We start from the raw sequence: 18,302 nt of genomic DNA on the forward strand, positions 1-18,302 counted from the left end.
TGCTTTGCAAGTGTCTTATCCCTTTTATTTTTGTAACACTTCTTTTGAAGAGTGAACTTTTATTTTTATTTATTTTTTTTTTAAAGCTTTATTTTTTTTTTTTTTTAATTTATGATAGTCACACAGAGAGAGAGAGAGAGAGAGGCAGAGACACAGGCAGAGGGAGAAGCAGGCTCCATGCCGGGAGCCTGACGTGGGATTCGATCCTGGGTCTCCAGGATCGCGCCCTGGTCCAAAGGCAGGCACTAAACCGCTGCGCCACCCAGGGATCCCGAAGAGTGAACTTTTAAATTTTGATGTAGTCTAATCTGTTTTTTCTTTTATAATGTGCTTCCTGTGGCCTATTTAAGAATTCTTTGCTAAATCTAAGGTCACGACGATTTGCTCCTATGTATTCTTCTAGAAGTTGTGTAGCTTGAGCTTTTAGGTGAATTTTTGTTTATAAGGGTCAAGGTTCATTTCATTATTGGTATATATGGAGCACTCTTTGTTGAGAAGATTATCCTTTACCATTGAATTGCCCTGACACTTTTGTTGAAAATTAGTTGCCCACATATGTGTGCTACTATTTCTAGAATCTCTCTTCTGTTCGATTGATCTCCGTGTCTGTCTTTATGCTAATAGCACACTGTCTTGATTATTACATCTTTATAATAAAATCTTGAAAGCATGTAGTATGATTTTGTTCTTTTCAGAAATTGCTTTGGCTGTTTTAGGTCCTGTGCATTTCCATATAAACCTTAGAATTACCTTGCCTATTTCTACAAAAAGTTTTTTTGGAGTTTTCATTGGAGTTGCACTAAATCTGTAGATCAATTTGGGGAAAAGTGGCCTCTTAACAATACTGTGTTTTTCACATCATGAATAGAGCATATCTATTTTGTAAGCCTTCTTCATTTTCTCTAGGCAATATTTTTGTAGTTTTCAGCCTACAGGTCTTATACATTTTTCCCCCACAGTTAGCCCTTAGTATTTAATCTCTCTTCATGTTACTATAAATTTTTAAAATTTCAATTCCCAATCATGTGTTGCTAGAATAGAGAGATGCAGTTTACTTTCATATATTCAATTTGTATCTTGAAACTTTGCTAAAGTCTAGAATTTTTTCTTCTAGAATCCTTAGTATTTTTTTTAAGATTTTATTTATTCATGAGACACACAGAGAGGCAGAGACATAGGCAGAGGAAGAAGCAGGCTCTCTGCAGGGAGCCTGATGCAGGACTCAATCCCAGGACCCTGGGATCATGACCTGAGCCAAAGGCAGATGCTCAACCACTGAGCCACCAGGCGCCCTGAATCCTTAGAATTCTACACAGGCCAAGGGTAGGCATAGTTTTTCTATAAAGGGCCAGCTAATAACTATTTTAGGTTTTGCGGGCTGATATGGTCCCTGTGGCATATTCTTCACCAGATTTCTTTTTTCTTTTCTTTTTTTTCTTTTCTTTTTTTCTTTTCTTTTCTTTTCTTTTCTTTTCTTTTCTTTTCTTTTCTTTCTTTTCTTTTCTTCTTTTTGTTTATTTAGCCTTGTCAAAATAAAATCATCCTTAGTTCATGTGAAAATATTTTGAATTTCAAATTCAATTTCTTTAACAGATACAAAAGTATTCTATATAGAGGCTATCTGTATCTTACTGTGTGATTTGGGTGTTTTTCAAGGAATCTCTCCATTTTATCTATGTTGTCAAATTTATTATGGTTTCAGGTCTCACATTTTTTAAAAATGTTACTCCCTTATTGTCCTTTAAATAACTGTCTAATCTATAGTGATGTTCCTCCACATTATCATAGGTTTCCTTTTTTTCCCTCATTCTTAATATTGGTTATTTGTATCCTCTTTTCCTGCTCAGTCTTACTAGAGCCTTAATAAATCTGCTTTCATTGTTTTTCCTCAGTTTTCTCTTTTATTGATTTCTGCTCTTTGTTATTTCCTTCTCTTAATTGGGTTCAGTTTGTTCTTTTCTGGTTTATTGAAATGGAAGCAGACCTGTTGATTTGAAACCTTTCTTTTCTAATATAAGCATTTAACATTATAAATTTCCTCTATTCATTCTTTCAGCTAAACTTTGATTTGTCACATTTTCATTTTCAGAATACCTTCTAATTTTCCTCTGATTTCTTTATTATGAGCTATTTAGTAGCTTGTCATTTCATTTACAAATATTTGGGAATTTTTCCAGATACCTTTCTTAATGATTTCTAACTTAATCCCATAGTGGGCATACCATGCCTTTGTTCTTGTTTTGTTTTGTTTTAAATTCAAGCCTAGTTAACATACAGGGTTATATTAGTTACAAGTATACAATATAGTGATTGGACAGTTCTATACATTACTCTGTGCTCATCATGAAAAGTATACTTTTAAATCCCCATCACCTATTTAACCCATTGCCCTACTCAACTCCCCTTTGGTAACCATCATTTCTTTTTCGTTAACTCTTGATTTGTCTCTCTCTCTTTTTCTCAATCACTCCTTCTTTTGCTGTGCTCATTTATTTTCTTAATTTCCACATGAGTGAAATCATACAGTAGTTTTCTTTCTCTGGCTGACTTATTTCATTTAGCATTATACTCCCTTAGTTCTATCCATGATGTTGCAAGTGGCAAGATTCCATTCATTTTTATGGCTGAATAATATTTCATTTTGTATTGGATATACACCACTCCTTTATCCATTTATCAGTTGATGGACACTTGGGCTGTTTCTGTATTTTGTTATTTTAAATAATGCTACGATAAAGAGAGATAAACATATTTTTTTGAATATGATTTTTTTTTAATTACTCTTGATATTCTTTGGGTAAACACTGAGTAGTGGAATTACTAGATCATATGGTATTTCTATTTTTGAATTTTTTCAGGAAACTTCATACTATTTTCCACAGTGGCTGCACCAGTTTTCATTCTCACCAACAATGCACAAGGATTCCTTTTTCACCACATCCTTGTCAACACTTGCTTCTTGTGTTTTTTTTGATTTTAGCCATTCTGGCACGTATAAGGTGATACCTCTTGCGGTTTTGATTTGCATTTCATGGATGCCCATCTATATGTCTACTCTGGAGAAAATTCTATTCATGCTTTTACTCATTTTTAATTGGATTATTTGTTTTGGGGGGGTGTTGTAGAAGTTCTTTATATATTTTGGATGCTAACCCTTTATGGGATATGTCTTTTGCAAATATCTTCTCCCATTCAGTAGGTTGCATTTTAGTTTTGTTGATTATTTCCTTCACTGTGCAAAAGCTTTTTGTTTTGATGTAGTCCCAATAGTTTATTTTTGCTTTTATTTCCTTTGTCTCAGGAGTCATATCTTGAAAAATGTTGCGACAGCTAAAGTCAGAGTTACTGCCTATGCTCTCTTTTAAGGTTTTTATGGTTTCAGGTCTCACATTTAGACATTTATCCATTTTGAATTTATTTTTGTGTATGGTGTAAGAAAGGGGTCCACTTTCATTCTTTTGCATGTAGCTGTCCAGTTTTCCCAACTTGGCTTGTTAAAGAGACCATCTTTTTCCCATTGCATATTGTTTCTTCCTTTGTTAAAGATTAATTGACCATGTAATTGTGGGTTTATTTCTGGGCTCTCTATTCTGTTCTGTTGATCTTTGTGTTATTTTTGTGTCAGTACCATTCTGTTTTGATTACTATAGCTTTGTAGTATGACTTGAAGTCTGCAATTAGGATACCTTTAGATTTCTTTTTTTTAAAGATTTTCTTTACTTATTCATGAGAGATGCAAAGAGAGGCAGAGAGAGAAGCAGGCTCCCTACAGGAAGCCTGATGTGGGACTCGATCCCAGAACCCTGGGATCATAACCTAAGCCAAAGGCAGATGCTCAACCACTTAGCCACTCAGGTACCCCTAGATTTATTTTTCTTTTTCAGGATTACTTTGGCTATTTGGGGTCTTTTGAGGTTCCATACAAATTTTAGGATTGTTTGTTCTAGTTCTGTGAAAAATGCTGGTGGTATTATTTTTTTAAGATTTATTTATTTATTTATTTGAGAGCGAGAGGTGAGGGTGGAGCAGTGGGAAAGAATCTCAAGCAGACTCCTCATTGAGTGCTGATCACAAAGTGGGGATTGATCTTACAATCCCGAGCCAAAATCAAGAGTCGATGCTTAACCAACTGAGCTACCTAGGTGCCCCTGCTGGCTGTATTTTGATAGGGATTGCATTAAAACTGTAGATTGCTTTGGTAGTATGGACATTTTAACAGTTGTTCTTGCAATCCATGAACATGGAATGTCTTTCCATTTCTTTGTGTTGTCTTCAATTATTTTCATCAATGTTACACAGTTTTCAGAGTACAGATCTTTCACATAGTGAAAGTTTTACTTCTTTACTACCAATGTGGATGCCTTTTGTTTCTTTCTGTTCGATTGCTGTGGCTAGGACTTCCGATTCTATAGTGAATAAGAGTGATGGGAGTAGACATCCTTGTCTTGTTCCTGACTTTAAGGTAAAGCTCTCAGTTTTGCACCATTGAATATGATGTACGCTGTGAGATTTCATAGAAGGCCTTTATTATGTTTAGGTAAACCTACTTTGTTGATGGTTTTTTGTGTTGTTGGGTTTTTTAAAATCATGAATGGATACACTTTATCAAATGCTTTTTTTTCTGCATCTATTGAAATGACTATTATGGTTTGTATTCTTTCTCTTAGTAATGTGATCTATCATGTTGATTGATTTATGAATGCTGAATCACCTTGGCATCCCAGGGATAAATCCCACTTGATTGTGATGAATGATTTTTTCAAATGTACTGTTGGATTTCATTTGCTAATATTTTCTTGAGGATTTCTGCATATATGTTCATCAGAGAGATTGGCTTATAGTTTTATTTTTGTTGTATCTTTATCTGGTGTTGGTATCAGAGTAATGCTGCTCTTATAGAATAAATTTGGAAGTTTCCCTTCCTCTTCTATTTGTTGGAATAGTTTGAGAAGAATAGGTATTATTAACTCTTTTTAAAATATTTGGTAGAATTTTCCTGTGAAGCTTTCTGGTCCTGGACTTGTGTTTGTTAGGATCTTTTTGATTACTTATGCAATTTCATTGCTGGTAATTAGTTTATTCAAAATTTCTATTTCTTCAGTTTTGGTAGGTTATGTGTTTCTAGGAACTTATCAATTTCTTTCAGGTTGTCGCATATAATAATTCTTTATATTTATGTGGTGTTTGTAGTCATTTCTCTTTTGTGGTTTTATTTGAGTCCTCTCCCCTGCCCCTCACTTTTTTTCTTGGGTCTTGCTAGAGGTTTATCAATTTTGTTGAGCTTTTCAAAGAACCAGCTCCTGGTGTCATTGATCTGTTCTATTGTTTTTATAGTTTCTATATCACTTATTTCTGCTATAAGCTTTATTATTTCCTTCCTTCTGCTGGTTTTGGGTTTTGTTTTTTCTTTTTCTAACTCCTTTAGGTGTAAGATTAGGTGGTTTGAGATTTTTCTTGTTTCTTGAGGTAGACCTGTGTTGCTATAAACTTCTCTTTTAGAACTGCTTTTGCTACATCCCAAAGATTTTGCACTGTTGTGTTTTCATTTTCACTTATTTACATGTAATTTTTTATTTCTTCTTTGATATCTTGGTTCACCCATTAATTTTTTAGTAGCATGTTATTTAGCCTCCATGTATTTGTGCTCCTCCCAGATTTTTTTCTTGTGTTTGATTTCTAGTTTCATAGCACCATAGTCAGAAAAGATACATGGTATGACTTCAGTATTTTTTAATCTGTTGAGACTTGTTTTGTGGCCTAAATGTCTGCTCTGGAGAGTGTTTCATATGTGCTTGAAAAGAATCCCTATTCTGCTATTTTAGGATGTTCTGAATATATCTGTTAAGTCCATTTGGTCCATTGTATCATTTAAAGCCACTCTTTCCTTGTTGATTTTGTTTAGATGATCTGATCTGTCCGTTGATAGAAGTGGGGTGTTAAAGTCCCCTACTATTATTGCATTACTATCCATTAGTTCCTTTATGTTTTACTGTTTTATGTATTTGGGTGCTTTCATGTTGGGTATATAAGCATTTACAATTGTATCTACTTATTGGATTGTCCCCTTTATTATTTTATATAGTCCTTCTTTGTCTTGTTACAGTGTTTTAAAATCTATTTTGTCCAATATAAGTACTGTTACCCCATCTTTCTTTTGACATCCACTTGCACAATAAATGTTTCTCCATCCCGTCATTTTCAATCTGCAGGTGTCTTTAGGTCTAAAGTAAGTCTTTTGTAGGCAGCATATAGATGGGTTTTGTTTTCTCATCCATTCTGTCATCCTCTGTTTCAGTTGGAGCATTTAGTCCATTTACAGAGTAATTATTGATAGATAAGTATTTAATATTTTGTTACTTGTTTTGTGGTTGTTATTGTAGTTTTTCTGATTCTTGACTTGCTCTCTTCCGTGGTTTGCTAACTTTCTTTAGTGATATACTTGGATTCATTTTTCTTTATTCTTTGCATATTTATTACTGATTTTTGATTTATGGTTACCATTAGGTGTGTATATAACAGTCTATATGAAGTTGATGGTTGCTTAAGTTTGAATCCATTTTTTTCTCCTACCTTGTTTTAGGTTTATGATGTCATATTTTATATCCTTTTATGTTGTGAATCCCTTGAGTATTTTTATAGATATACTTATTTTTACTGCTTTTGTGTTTCCTATTTTTCATACTCTCACTGATCGTCTTTACTTTCCACTCAAAGAGTCCCCTTGAATATTTCTTGTAGGGCTTATTTAGTGCTTATGAACTCCATTAGTTTTTGTCTGAGAAAAAAAAATTAAGATTTTATTTATTCATGGAGACACATAGAGAGAGGCAGAGACATAGGCAGAGGAAGAAGCAGGCTCTCTGCAGGGAGCCTGATGCAGGACTGGATCCCAGAACCCTGGGATCATGCCCTGAGCCAAAGGCAGATGCTCAGCCACTGACCCACCCATGTGCCCCTGTCTAAGAAACTCTTCTTCTCTCCTTCTATTCTGAATGATAACCTTACTGGATTGAATATTCTTCACTGCAGGTTTTTCCCTTTCAGCACTTTGAATGTGTCATGCCATTTTCTTCTGGCCTGCTAAATTTCTGTTGAAAAATCTGCTGATAGCCTTATGGGCTTTCCCCTTATATGTAACTCTTTTCTCTTGCTGCTTTTGAGTTTCTTTTCTTTCTCACTACATTTTGCCATTTTAATTTCTATGTCTTGGTATGGACCTCTTTGAGTCGATTTTGTTGGGCAATATCTGTGCTTCCAGGATCTGGATATCTGTTTCCTTCTCCAGATTAGGGAAGTTTTCAGCTGTTATGTCTTCACTTAAATATTCTGCTCTCTTTTCTCTTTTCTTCTTCTGAATCCCTATAATGTGAATATAATATATTAAATGTGGTGGAGTCACTGAATTCCCTAAGTCTATTCTCATTTTACATAATTCTTTTCTCATTTGCTCAGCTTACTTTCTGTTACTCTGTCTTCCAGATCATTAATTTGTTCCTCTCTTTCCTCTAGCCTATTATTTATTCCATCAAGTATATTTTTAGTTTCAATTATTTTTTCTTTATCTCTGATCAGTTCTTTTTTTAAAATGTCTGTGTTAAGGATCCCACTAATGTCTTTTACTCTTCTCAAGTCCAGTGAGTATGTTTATGATCATTACTAAATTCTCTGTCAGGCATATTTATCTCTGTTTCTCTTAGGTGTCTTGCTAAGATTTTGTCCTGTTCTTTCATATGGGACATATTCCTCTGTCTCCTAATTTTGCCTAACTCTCTTTATTCCTGTGTGTTGGGAAAGTCAGCTACCTCTGTTGTGCCAAAACGTAGTGGGCAGGGGGTGTAGGGGGTGTATTTTTAGCAAAGTGGTGCTGGTCCTCCAGGGGATGGAGCTGTTGGGAAGACCAGGCATCTGGGGTGCTCTGCAGGTTGCACAGGAGCAGGCAAGTGAGGGGTGCAGTTTTACCAATGTGTGCATGTCATCCGTAGGAGGTTGGGAGATGCAGTATTGGCAAAGATTGCACTATTCTCAGGGAGGGGACCTACAATTAAGGGACTGAAGCAGTTGTGTTTGGAGGCAGTAGGGCATGGTCTAAGCCAGTTAGGTAGTGAATGCAGATGCTGAGCTGGTTCCCATAGGTGATCATATGATTATGCTTGGGGGCAGGAGAGGGAAATGGAGGCTGCCAGCTCCTTTGTTCCTAGAGAAGTTCCTCAGGGAACTCCGAAGTTAGTAACTAACTTTCCCAGATGTTTTTCTTTTCGTTTTATAGATTTTATTTGAGAGAGCAACCTAGAGAGAGAGAGAGCACACAAATGGAGGGAGGGACAGAGGTGGAGGGAGAAGCAGACTCCCTGCTAAGCAGGGAGCCTGATGCAGGGCTTGATTCCAGGACTCCAGGATTGTGACCTGAGCCAAAGTCAGATGCTTAATCAGCTGAGCTACCTAGGTGCCTCCAGATGTTTTTTCAAACTGCTGCTTTAAGCTGTGTCTCTGGGGCTGTTTTTTGTGCTGACTCTTTAAGGGTGGGGACTCCGCTTCCTATTGTCCTCTGGGATCTCCCATAGCTGGGCCTGCTGATTTTTAAAGTTCCAGGCTTTTAGTATCACTGGCTGTAAGAACTCTTGAAATTTGACCCCTCTGATTTTCACAGTCAAATGCCATGGGGCTTTGTCTTCCCTCTGCAGGCTCCCCAGTGTAATAGTCTGTTTCTCACCCCTTTCCACACCTACGGCTTCCTCTCTCTGGTGGCCAGACTTGTGGGGTTTAGCTGCCAACTGCATATCTACCCTTCCCACTCTCTTTGATGTGGCCTTTTCTCTACATTTAGTTGTGGAGTTTGTTCTTCCAGTTTTCAGGTCATTTTCTGGGTTATCTGCACTGATGTGTTACCTAGTTGTATCTCAGGACAAGGTTAATTTAGGGACCTCCTACGCGGTCTTCCCTGAGCATTTGTTCTTATTTGAATCATTGTAAATTTATAGAGCTTTGTTTTATGGCCTGGAATGTGATTTAAATTGGCATATGTTCCCTGTCTCCTTGTAAAGAATGTATATTCTGTGTTTACTGGGAGGAGTATTCAGTAAGTGTCAATTATGTCAAGTTGCTTGATAGCGTATTCAAGTCTTCTGTATCTTTACATATTTTAGTTACTTGTTCTGTCAGTGATTGAGAAGGGGTACTGATCTCCAAACAGAATTGTGGATTATTTTCCCTTTTTCAGTTTTGGCAGTTTTTGCATCATGTACTTTGGAGGACTAGTGGTAGATACATTAAAATATAAGATTGTTATGTCCTCATAATGAGTTGAACCCTTTATTATTGTGATACAATTTATATTCCTCATAATTGTCTTTGTTGTGATATACTCTTAGATATTAAGTAACTGCAGCTTTTTTTTAAGGTTTGTTTCTTTAATGTAGTCTCCATGCCCAATGAGGGGCTTAAACTCATGACCCTGAGATTAAGAGTCACGTCGCGTGCCCTACCAACTAAGCCAGCCAGACACCCACTTTAGTTTTCTTTTAATTAGTGATAGCATTAGAATATCTTTTTCCATCCTTTTACTTATAACTCCTTTGTATCTTATATAGGCAGCATACAGTTGAGTACTTTTTACTTATTCATTCATTTGTTCAATGTCACAGTCTCTGACTTTTCAATGGAATGTTTAGAATTACATTTAATGTGATTATTAATATGGTTGGGTTTAATTTTGTTCTTGTTTTTTATTCCTAATTTTGTTTCTTTCCCTTCTTTCTCTCCTTTTGAATATTCTTTTAATGATTCCATTTTATCTCCTGTATTGTCTCAACTTTTCTTTTTTTTTTTTGTCTCAACTTTTCTATGAACATTTTAGTATTTATCATACACTTTAACTTACCATTGTCTGTCTTCCAGTAATATTACAGCACTTTTTGAATAACGTAAGAACCTTTTAGTAGTGTACTTTCATTTACTCTCGTACCATTTTTGCTATTGTTATATATTTTACTTATACACAAACTCCACACTACATCATTACCTTTTGCCTTAAAGAATTACCTTTTAAAATTAAAAATTAGGGGATCCCTGGGTGATGCAGTGGTTTAGTGCCTGCCTTTGGCCCAGGGTGTGATCCTGGAGACCAGGGATCGAGTCCCACGTCGGGCTCCCTGCATGGAGCCTGCTTCTCCCTCTGCCTGTGTGTCTCTGCCTCTCTCTCTCTCTCTCTCTGTGTGTCTATCATGAATAAATAAAATAAAATCTTTAAAAATAAATAAATAAAATTAAATTAAAAATTAATTTTGAAAAAATTTAAAAATTAATTTTGGTATAGTACATATAAAAATACCCTTTTATGTTTTAAGTATACAGTTCATGGTATTACATATATGCACACTATTACACAGCCAGACTCCAGAAGTTTTTTTTCATCTTGCAAAAACTGAAACTGTGTTCATTAAACAGCAATTCCCCATTCCCCTTTCCATCACCCTGACAACCACAATTCTAATTTCTATCTTTGATTTTGACCACTCTATATGGTCGTTTACGTCACATAAATGGTTCATACAGTGTTTCTCTTTTTGTGACTGATTTATTTCACATAGCATAATGTCTTCAAGTTTCATCCATGTTGTACCATGTGTCAAAATTTCATTCCTTTTAAAGGCTTAGTAATAATCCACTGTGTGTGTGTGCGTGCGTGTGTATACAAACCAGCCACATTTTGTTTATCCACTAGTCTGTGGATAAATACTTGGGTTGCTCCCACCTTTTGGCTATTACGAATAATCCTGCTATGAACATGAGTGTACAATTAATTATTTTAAGACCCTGCATTCAATTATTTTGGATATATGTCCAGATGTGGAATTACTGGATCATATGGTAAATCTTTCATTTTTTAAGAAACAACCATATTGCTTTTTTAAGAAACAACCATATTGCTTTTCCATACAGCTGCATCATTTTGCATCCTCACCATTGATGCATGAGGATTCCAACTTTTTTTTTTTTAAAGATTTTATTTATTCATGAGAGATACACACAGGGAGGCAGAGACATAGCCAGCGAGAAGCAGGCTCCCTCTTGGGAGACTGATGCAGGACGCAATCCCAGGACCCTGGGATCATGACCTGAGCCAAAGGCACACATGCAACCACTTAGCCCCCAGGTTCTCAGGGTGCCAATTTCTCTGTATCCTCATCAGCACTTGTTTGTTGTTTCTTTTGCTTTTGGTTTTATTTTATGGTAGTCATCCTAATGTTTATTAGGTGGTTCTCTCATTGTGATTTTGGTTTGCATTTCCCTAATGAGTGGTGATGCTGACCACCTTTTTATGTGCTTGTTAGTCATTTATATATCTTCTTTGGAGAAAGGTCTAAAAAATACGCAAAGGACTCATTGACTGTGCTCTTTTAATGATTTGGAGTTCTTTACATATTCTGGATTTTAACTCCTTATCAGATACATGATTTGCAAATATCTGCAAACCATTCTATAGGTTGCCTTTCACTCTGTTGATTTTGTCCTTTGATGTAGTCCAGTTTATTTTTTCTTCTGTACTGTTGGTGTTCTATCTAAGAAATCCTAACCAAATCCAATATCATGTACCATGTCCTCTGTTTTCTTCTAACAGTTTCATAACTTTAGGATTACATTTAGATGTCTAAACTAACTAAATTTGAGTTAATTTTTATATATGGCATAATATAGGGGTATAAGTTCATTATTTTGCTTGGGGATATCAAGTTTCCTAGCACTGTTTATTACAGAAGATGTCGTTTTCCAGGCTTGACACCCTTGTCCATAATCATTTGTTCTTATGTAGAGAGGTTTATTTCTGGGTTCTCTATTCCATTGGTCTATATGTCTTTTATGAAGGTATCATATTGTTTTTGATTCTTGTAGCGTTGTCATAAATTTTGAAATCCGGAAGTATGAGACCTCCAACTTTGTTATTCATTTTCAGAATTGTTTGGCTCTTTGTGATCTTTTGAGATTCCCTATGAATATTAGGATGGATCTTTCTATTTCTGTAAGAAACACAATTGGTATTTTGATAGAGATTATATTTAAACTGTATCTTTGGGGTAGTATTGGCATCATAACTATTAAATCTTTCCAATCCACGCACACAGAATTTCTGTCCATTTATTTGTGTCTAAATTCTTTCAGCAGTGTTTTGAAATTTTCTGTGTAGAAGTCTTTCACCTCCTTGGCTATGTTTATTCCTAAGTATTTTGTTCTTTTTGATGGTTATTAATTTTTAGGAATGTTCGTTATTAATATATAAAATATAGGTGATTTTTGTGTATTGATTCTGTATCTTGCTGCTTTACCAAATGAAGTTATTCTTAGTTTTTTTATGGAATCTTTCGGGTTTTCTGCATTTTGTGTTATCTGTGAACAGGAATAATCGCTTCTTTTTTATTTGAATGCCTTTGATTTATTTTTTCTCCCCTAGCTGCTCTGACCAAGATTTCTAGGACTATGTTGGATAAAACTGGCAAAAGCAGGTATCCTTGTCTTGTTCCTGATCATAGAGAAAAAGCTTCCAGTCTTTTACCAGTGAGTATATGATCTGTGGGCTTTTCATATATGGCTCTTATTATGTTGAAGTGGGAGCATTTTGTTCCTTGTGTAATGTTTTTATCATGAAATTGTGTTGAATCTTCTCATATGCTTTATCTACATCAATTGAGAGGATTGTGTGTTTTTTTTTCCTTCCGTTAATGTGGAGTGTTCTGTCAGTTGATTTTTGTATGTTGAACCATCATCCTTGCTTCCAGGAATATATTCCACTTGGTCATTCTGTATAATCCTTTTCATGTACTGTGGAATTCAGTTTGCTATTATTTTGTTGAAGATTTTCACATTAGTATTTGTGAGGGATTATTGATCTGTAGTGTTTTTGTCTGGCTTTGGTATCAGGTTAATGCTGGCTTTTATTGAATGAATTTAGAAGTATTTTGGTCTCTTTAATTTGGGGAAAGAATTTGAGGATGATTGGTGTTAATTTTTCTTTAAATATTTGGTAAAATTCACCAGTGAAGCTATTTGGTTCGGGGATTTCCTTGTTGAGAGGTTTTTAAATACTCCTTCAATCTCCTAACTAGCTGTGTATTTGTTTGGATTTCCTGAACTGATTTCCTGTTTCTTCATCATTCAGTTTTAGTAGACTGGGAGTGTCTAGGAGTTTATTTCGTCTAGGTTATCCAGTTTATTGGTATACCATTGTTCAGAGTATTCTTTTATCCTCTGTATTTCTGTGGTATCAGTTGTAATGTCTTCTCTTCCATTTATAATTTTTTTTCTGTAAAGTCGGTTGTAATATCACCTCTTCCATTTCTGCTGTTGAGTCTTCTCTTTTTTTTTTCTTAGTCTAGGGTAAAGGTTTGGCAGTTTTGTTGATCTTTTCCAAGAACCAGCTCTTGGCTTCATTGATTTTTCTCCACTGTTATTTTATTCTCTATTTCATTTACCTCTAACCTATAGTATTTTCTGTTTTCAACTAGCTTTGGGTTTAGTTCTCTAAGTTATAGTTGGGTTGTTGATTTGAGATCTTTATTCTTTTTTAACACAAGCATTTATAGCTATACATTTTCCCCTTAGTATTGCTTTCCCTACATCCTATAAATTTCAGTACATTGTGTTTTCATTGTCATTTATCTGAAGATATTCTCTTATTTCCCTTACAATTTCTTCTTTAACTCATTGGTTAAGAGTGTGTTAATTCTCACATATTTATGGATTTTCCATAAATTCTGTTGTATTCTAGTTTCATTTTACTGTTAGCAGGATAGACACTTTGTATGGTTTCAGTCTTTAAAAATTAATAGTTTCGTGGCCTAACATGATCTAGGCCAATCTTTCATGTGCATTTTAAAAAAATGTGTATTTTGGGGCACCTGGTTGGTGTAGTCGGTTGAGGGCTGATTCTAGGTTTTGGCTCAGGTTGTGGTATCAGCGTGGTGAGATCAAGCTCTGTGTCAGGCTCCATATTCAGCAGAGTCTGCTTGGGTTTCTCTCTGCCCTTATTACCCTCTTCTATCTCAAATCTTTAGAGAAAAAAAAGTGTATTTTGCTTTTGTTGGTTGGAATGTTCTGTATATGTCTTTTGGGTCCAATTGGTTATTCAAGTACTGTTCTTATTGCTCTTTCTAGTTATATCCATAGGTGGGGTATTGAAGTCTATTATTAATTGCAGAGCTCACCAGTTCTGTCACTGTCTCGTGTATTTAGGAACTGATGTTTGGTACATATGTAATTGTTAAAACTCCTTGGTGAATTGAGCCTTTTATTAAAAAATGGCCTTTTTTGTCTTGTAACTGTTTTGACGTAAAGTCTCTTATCTAATTAATATAGCCACCTCTATCCTCTTTGGGTGCTATTTGCATGCAGTATCTTCATCCTTTCATTTTCATCTATCTATATATATATCATTAGATCTAAAGTGAGTCTCTTGTAGACAGAATACACTTGTCTTTTTTTAAAATCCAATCTAGGGGGAATTTAATTCATTTACATTTCAAGTTATTACTGATGGGGAAGAACTTTCTATTGCCATTTTGTATTAAAGTTCTTAAAGCTCTTCAGTCACTTAAATGTCTTAATTTCCTAGGAGCTTCAGCCCTGCTTCTTCTAAGGGCCTTAAATGTTATATTTTATTCTTTTGCCTATAATCTCTTGCATTTGTGGTTCTGCAGACCCCCTATAGCCCTCATGTGCAGCATTTCCCACTACTTTCAGCAGCCTCCAACCTGATAATCTAAACTGTGCCACCATTCCATCAGTGCTCTGAATCAGACAAGACAGTCCCTCAAGCAATCCTCAGACAAGTCAGAACATTACAATCAGGTTCTACTCTTGTTTCCATGAATTGAGAGGCTTCCTTCCATATCCCAGGAGGGTAAGGAGAAAGGGTGAGCATAAATGCCATGATATTTCCTATCATTTTGAATGTGGCTTTTACTTGGTTAGGTGTTTGCCTGGTTGCTACTGCTGCTTAATTGGCTTCTATAGTTCTTATGCTACATTGTATCTTCACTGTTTCCATGTGTGTTCATTGGGGGCAAGGGCCTGGAGCTTCCTAATCTGCCATCTTGGTGACATCAATTATCTTTTAAAGCAATTTATTTTAAAAAGAAAAAGTCTAATATTTATTATGTTATTATTTCTGGTATTTTTTATGCATGCGTATGCATATTCAGATTTCCTTCTGGTATCATGGTCTGTTTTCACGAAAGACTTCCTTTAACATTTAAGTAGATCTTCTTCTACTTCATTAAATTCTACTGGTCTGTTTTAAAGTTCATTGGTCCTTTTTCTGCACTGTCCAAATTGCTGCAGAGCTCATTCAGTTAATTTTTGCCAGAATTACAAACTCTTTCTCCCTTGTTAGGCCAGTGGCTGAATTCTCTGCTCAGCTTGCTAGACCACAGCTATTGTCTTTCTTGTGTTCCTAGGGGTCTCACCCTGCACATGGGGTATTTGGGGTATTTAGGTGTCTGCCAAGGATTTGAGGGAATTTCAAGGGCTCCATTCTTTCTAGGATTTGCCACCTAGAAATTTCTACCACCCTGGCAAAGCTGCTGTCTCATTCCTCAGCCCAGTAAGATTACTTTTTCTGTAAGGTCTATCTCTTGTGAACCCATAAGGTAGAAAGTGCTCTCAAGTCAGCTGAATGTGGACTTTAGCCAGTATATTTCCTTTTTTTCAAGGATCGTATCACTTCCAGTTTCTGCTCACTACCGATTACTCATCTATACCTTCAAATGTTTTTTGTTACCCTCAGAAGAGTTGTCTATTACAAGCTGCCATTATTGGAACTGAATTATTTCTAAAATGTGTGAGACATGAGCATCACTATAAGTTATCAAAGTTACATTTATTCAGTAATGCAAAGAAGACAACAAAAATTTTATATTTCAGGTAAAAAGTTATAAAAACTATTGTCATGTTAGTAATATTTTTTCCAGTAAAGATTGTGAAGACTATATGGGATATTTTTTTTTCCTTTTGCAGGATATAGCCAATGAGGAACACCAAAAAATTGAAGCATTAAAATCAGAAAATAAGAAGCTAGAAAAACAAAAAGGAGAATTAATGATAGGTTTCAAGAAACAATTAAAATTAATTGATATTTTAAAAAGGCAAAAGGTGAGTCTGTCCTTAAAAAACACAGGAATACCTGGTGGCTTAGTCAGTTAAATGTCTACCTTTGCTCAGGTCATGATCCCAAGGTCCTGGTATTGAGCTCCACATCAGGCTCCCTGCTCAGTGGGGAGTCTGCTTCTCCCTTTCCCTCCCCCTGCTCCTTTTCTCTCTCTCTCTAAAATCTAAAAAAAAAAAAAAAAAGTTAAATCATAGATATTATTTGGACTGCTCTACTAAAATAGTTATTTCTACTTTAGATAGGTCTTATAGTTTGACATGCTTAGGCACAAAATTTTATCTATATAACATACACAATAAGATTTATATATGTGTCATCCAAGCAACTGGATATTTTCCTGCAAGTAAATTAGTAATGTGGCAAATGGGACTGGAAATACAGTATGGGTACTCCCTAATTATATACAAGAATAACTGTTATCTTAGGGGATTGGCTTGCCTCTTGAAACATTGAAGATTGATTCGAAGCTATATTCCCTTCTGTGCACATGAATCACCTGGTAGTGAGAGGATATGAAGTCATGGTTCTGCCACTTTCTCTTTTTGTAACAGTTAAATGTTACTATATTTATAATTTATAAATTAAAATGTTACTATATTCTCTTAATAGATTGGTTCAATAACCACCATGGGCAAAATAGGCTTTTACAGGCTGACCATTGAATGTAATTATTTCAAATCTCACGTTTATTGGAATTCAAGTACACATTCCAACAGAGCTGATAATTGATAGCATATTTATATACCTTTATCAATTTTCTATTGTTCTGTGGTCTACTTTTAATACTAAAACAATATCGATTTGTTATAAATGCAGATGCATATTGAAGCTGCCAAGATGCTGTCTTTTACCGAAGAGGAATTTATGAAGGCACTTGAATGGGGAAATTCATAAATGATCTACTTTATAACTGACTATGTGACCCATATACATTGTATTTAAAACTTTAATGATTTATTCTTACTCTTTATAAACTTTAATTTCATTGGCTTTCATCCGGTAACTCCAGAGAATTCCCTGTTTAGATTTAGGGGATACAGAATTGACATGTAATTATTAAAGGAAGTATTTTGTAAAATAGGATAACCCACTTGCCCTCTTATATTATATTCAGCACTAGTTCATAAGTGATAGTTTGTGAGATAGAAATTGTTCTTCTTGACAATAAAGCACTTTGAAATTCCTCAGTCTTAACTGTTCTTTTCCCTTACAATACAGAGGAAAAGATACTTTGGCCAAATCTGGGAAATAAAGTTCCTAAAACACAAATACCTGTGGAACTGCAGTCTGAATGGAGATGCAGAAAAAGCTCTGAGCAGCAGCATGAAGAAATTAGTCTCTTGGGTAGTGATATGGAAGTCAGATCTTCAAATTATCATTTCAGGAACAAGAGTTTGACTAAAAGCAATTTTGTAGCTAAAATATATTCTGTAATTTTTTAATTAGAAAACAACTGTTTACAAAAATAGATTACATTTCAGTGATAGTGAATCCATAAAACAAAAGTTACGGTGACATCTAGTGGTAAAAACAATTCGGGTTTTACCAAATCTTGATGGTATCATTTCTCTCCACAAATTTCACTCCTTTTCTGATATGCTTTCCTAAATTCTTCACCAAGCATATCGATATCACCCTCTTTTTTAAATACTCCCTACAAGAAAAATATTTTTGTGGGTTAATTGAAATACCAGAGCACTTCACTAAATTTTAAGACTAACAAATACATAGACTACAAATTTGTGAAGTTATCTCCAAAATAATGAAATCTATTTAATAGGTTTATGAAAAATATCACTATTCTCTGAAAATTTTATTAAATATTCTTTAGTTTGATATATCTATCAGCTCCAGTGTAAGAATTTGTAATACAAATCTGGGCTCTTTGTCACCACTGCCTGCACTGGCTGAATGAGAAAAAATTTAAGGTATGAGAGAGAGGTCAGGGTAAAGAGACTGAGCTTTGCCAGGTTCGTGCATGGGATTGACTCTTGCCTCCACTCAGGGACTGATCAGCTAACATTTAATCTTCCAGGAAAGTCTCCAGGCTTGGAGTTACACCATTTAAACAAGCCCTATGAAAATCTCCAAGCTTTTATTTACTTTTCTTTTCCCTTATACTATATATAAAAGGCTCTTAAATATT

The 18,302-nt window shown here is 35.2% G+C and overlaps 2 protein-coding genes across 12 annotated transcripts in view; one reads left to right on the top strand and one right to left on the bottom strand.

Moving 5' to 3' along the window:
* TEX9 (testis expressed 9) overlaps nucleotides 1–17,339 on the top strand; it is a 198,764-nt gene extending 181,425 nt beyond the window's left edge. For 8 of the 11 annotated variants that reach the window (XM_077881200.1, XM_077881201.1, XM_077881197.1 and 5 more), the window contains 2 exons: nucleotides 16,006–16,140; nucleotides 16,973–17,339. In XM_077881200.1, the coding sequence (XP_077737326.1) occupies nucleotides 16,006–16,140; nucleotides 16,973–17,050 (213 nt within the window). In that variant the 3' untranslated portion in view covers nucleotides 17,051–17,339. Of the gene's footprint in view, nucleotides 1–12,445; nucleotides 12,550–15,701; nucleotides 15,913–16,005; nucleotides 16,141–16,972 lie in introns of those variants that run through there. The other 3 variants (XM_077881205.1, XR_013370322.1, XM_077881203.1) reach the window with 3 other exon arrangements.
* The window catches only part of MNS1 (meiosis specific nuclear structural 1), a 34,004-nt gene continuing 32,523 nt past the window's right edge, over nucleotides 16,822–18,302 (bottom strand). Inside the window, exon 10 of the mRNA XM_077881195.1 lies at nucleotides 16,822–17,810. Within this exon, the coding sequence (XP_077737321.1) occupies nucleotides 17,718–17,810 (93 nt within the window). The 3' untranslated portion in view covers nucleotides 16,822–17,717. The remainder of the gene's footprint in view (nucleotides 17,811–18,302) is intronic.

This window comes from Canis aureus, chromosome 32 (genome assembly GCF_053574225.1).
Source record: "Canis aureus isolate CA01 chromosome 32, VMU_Caureus_v.1.0, whole genome shotgun sequence".
NCBI lineage: Eukaryota > Metazoa > Chordata > Mammalia > Carnivora > Canidae > Canis > Canis aureus.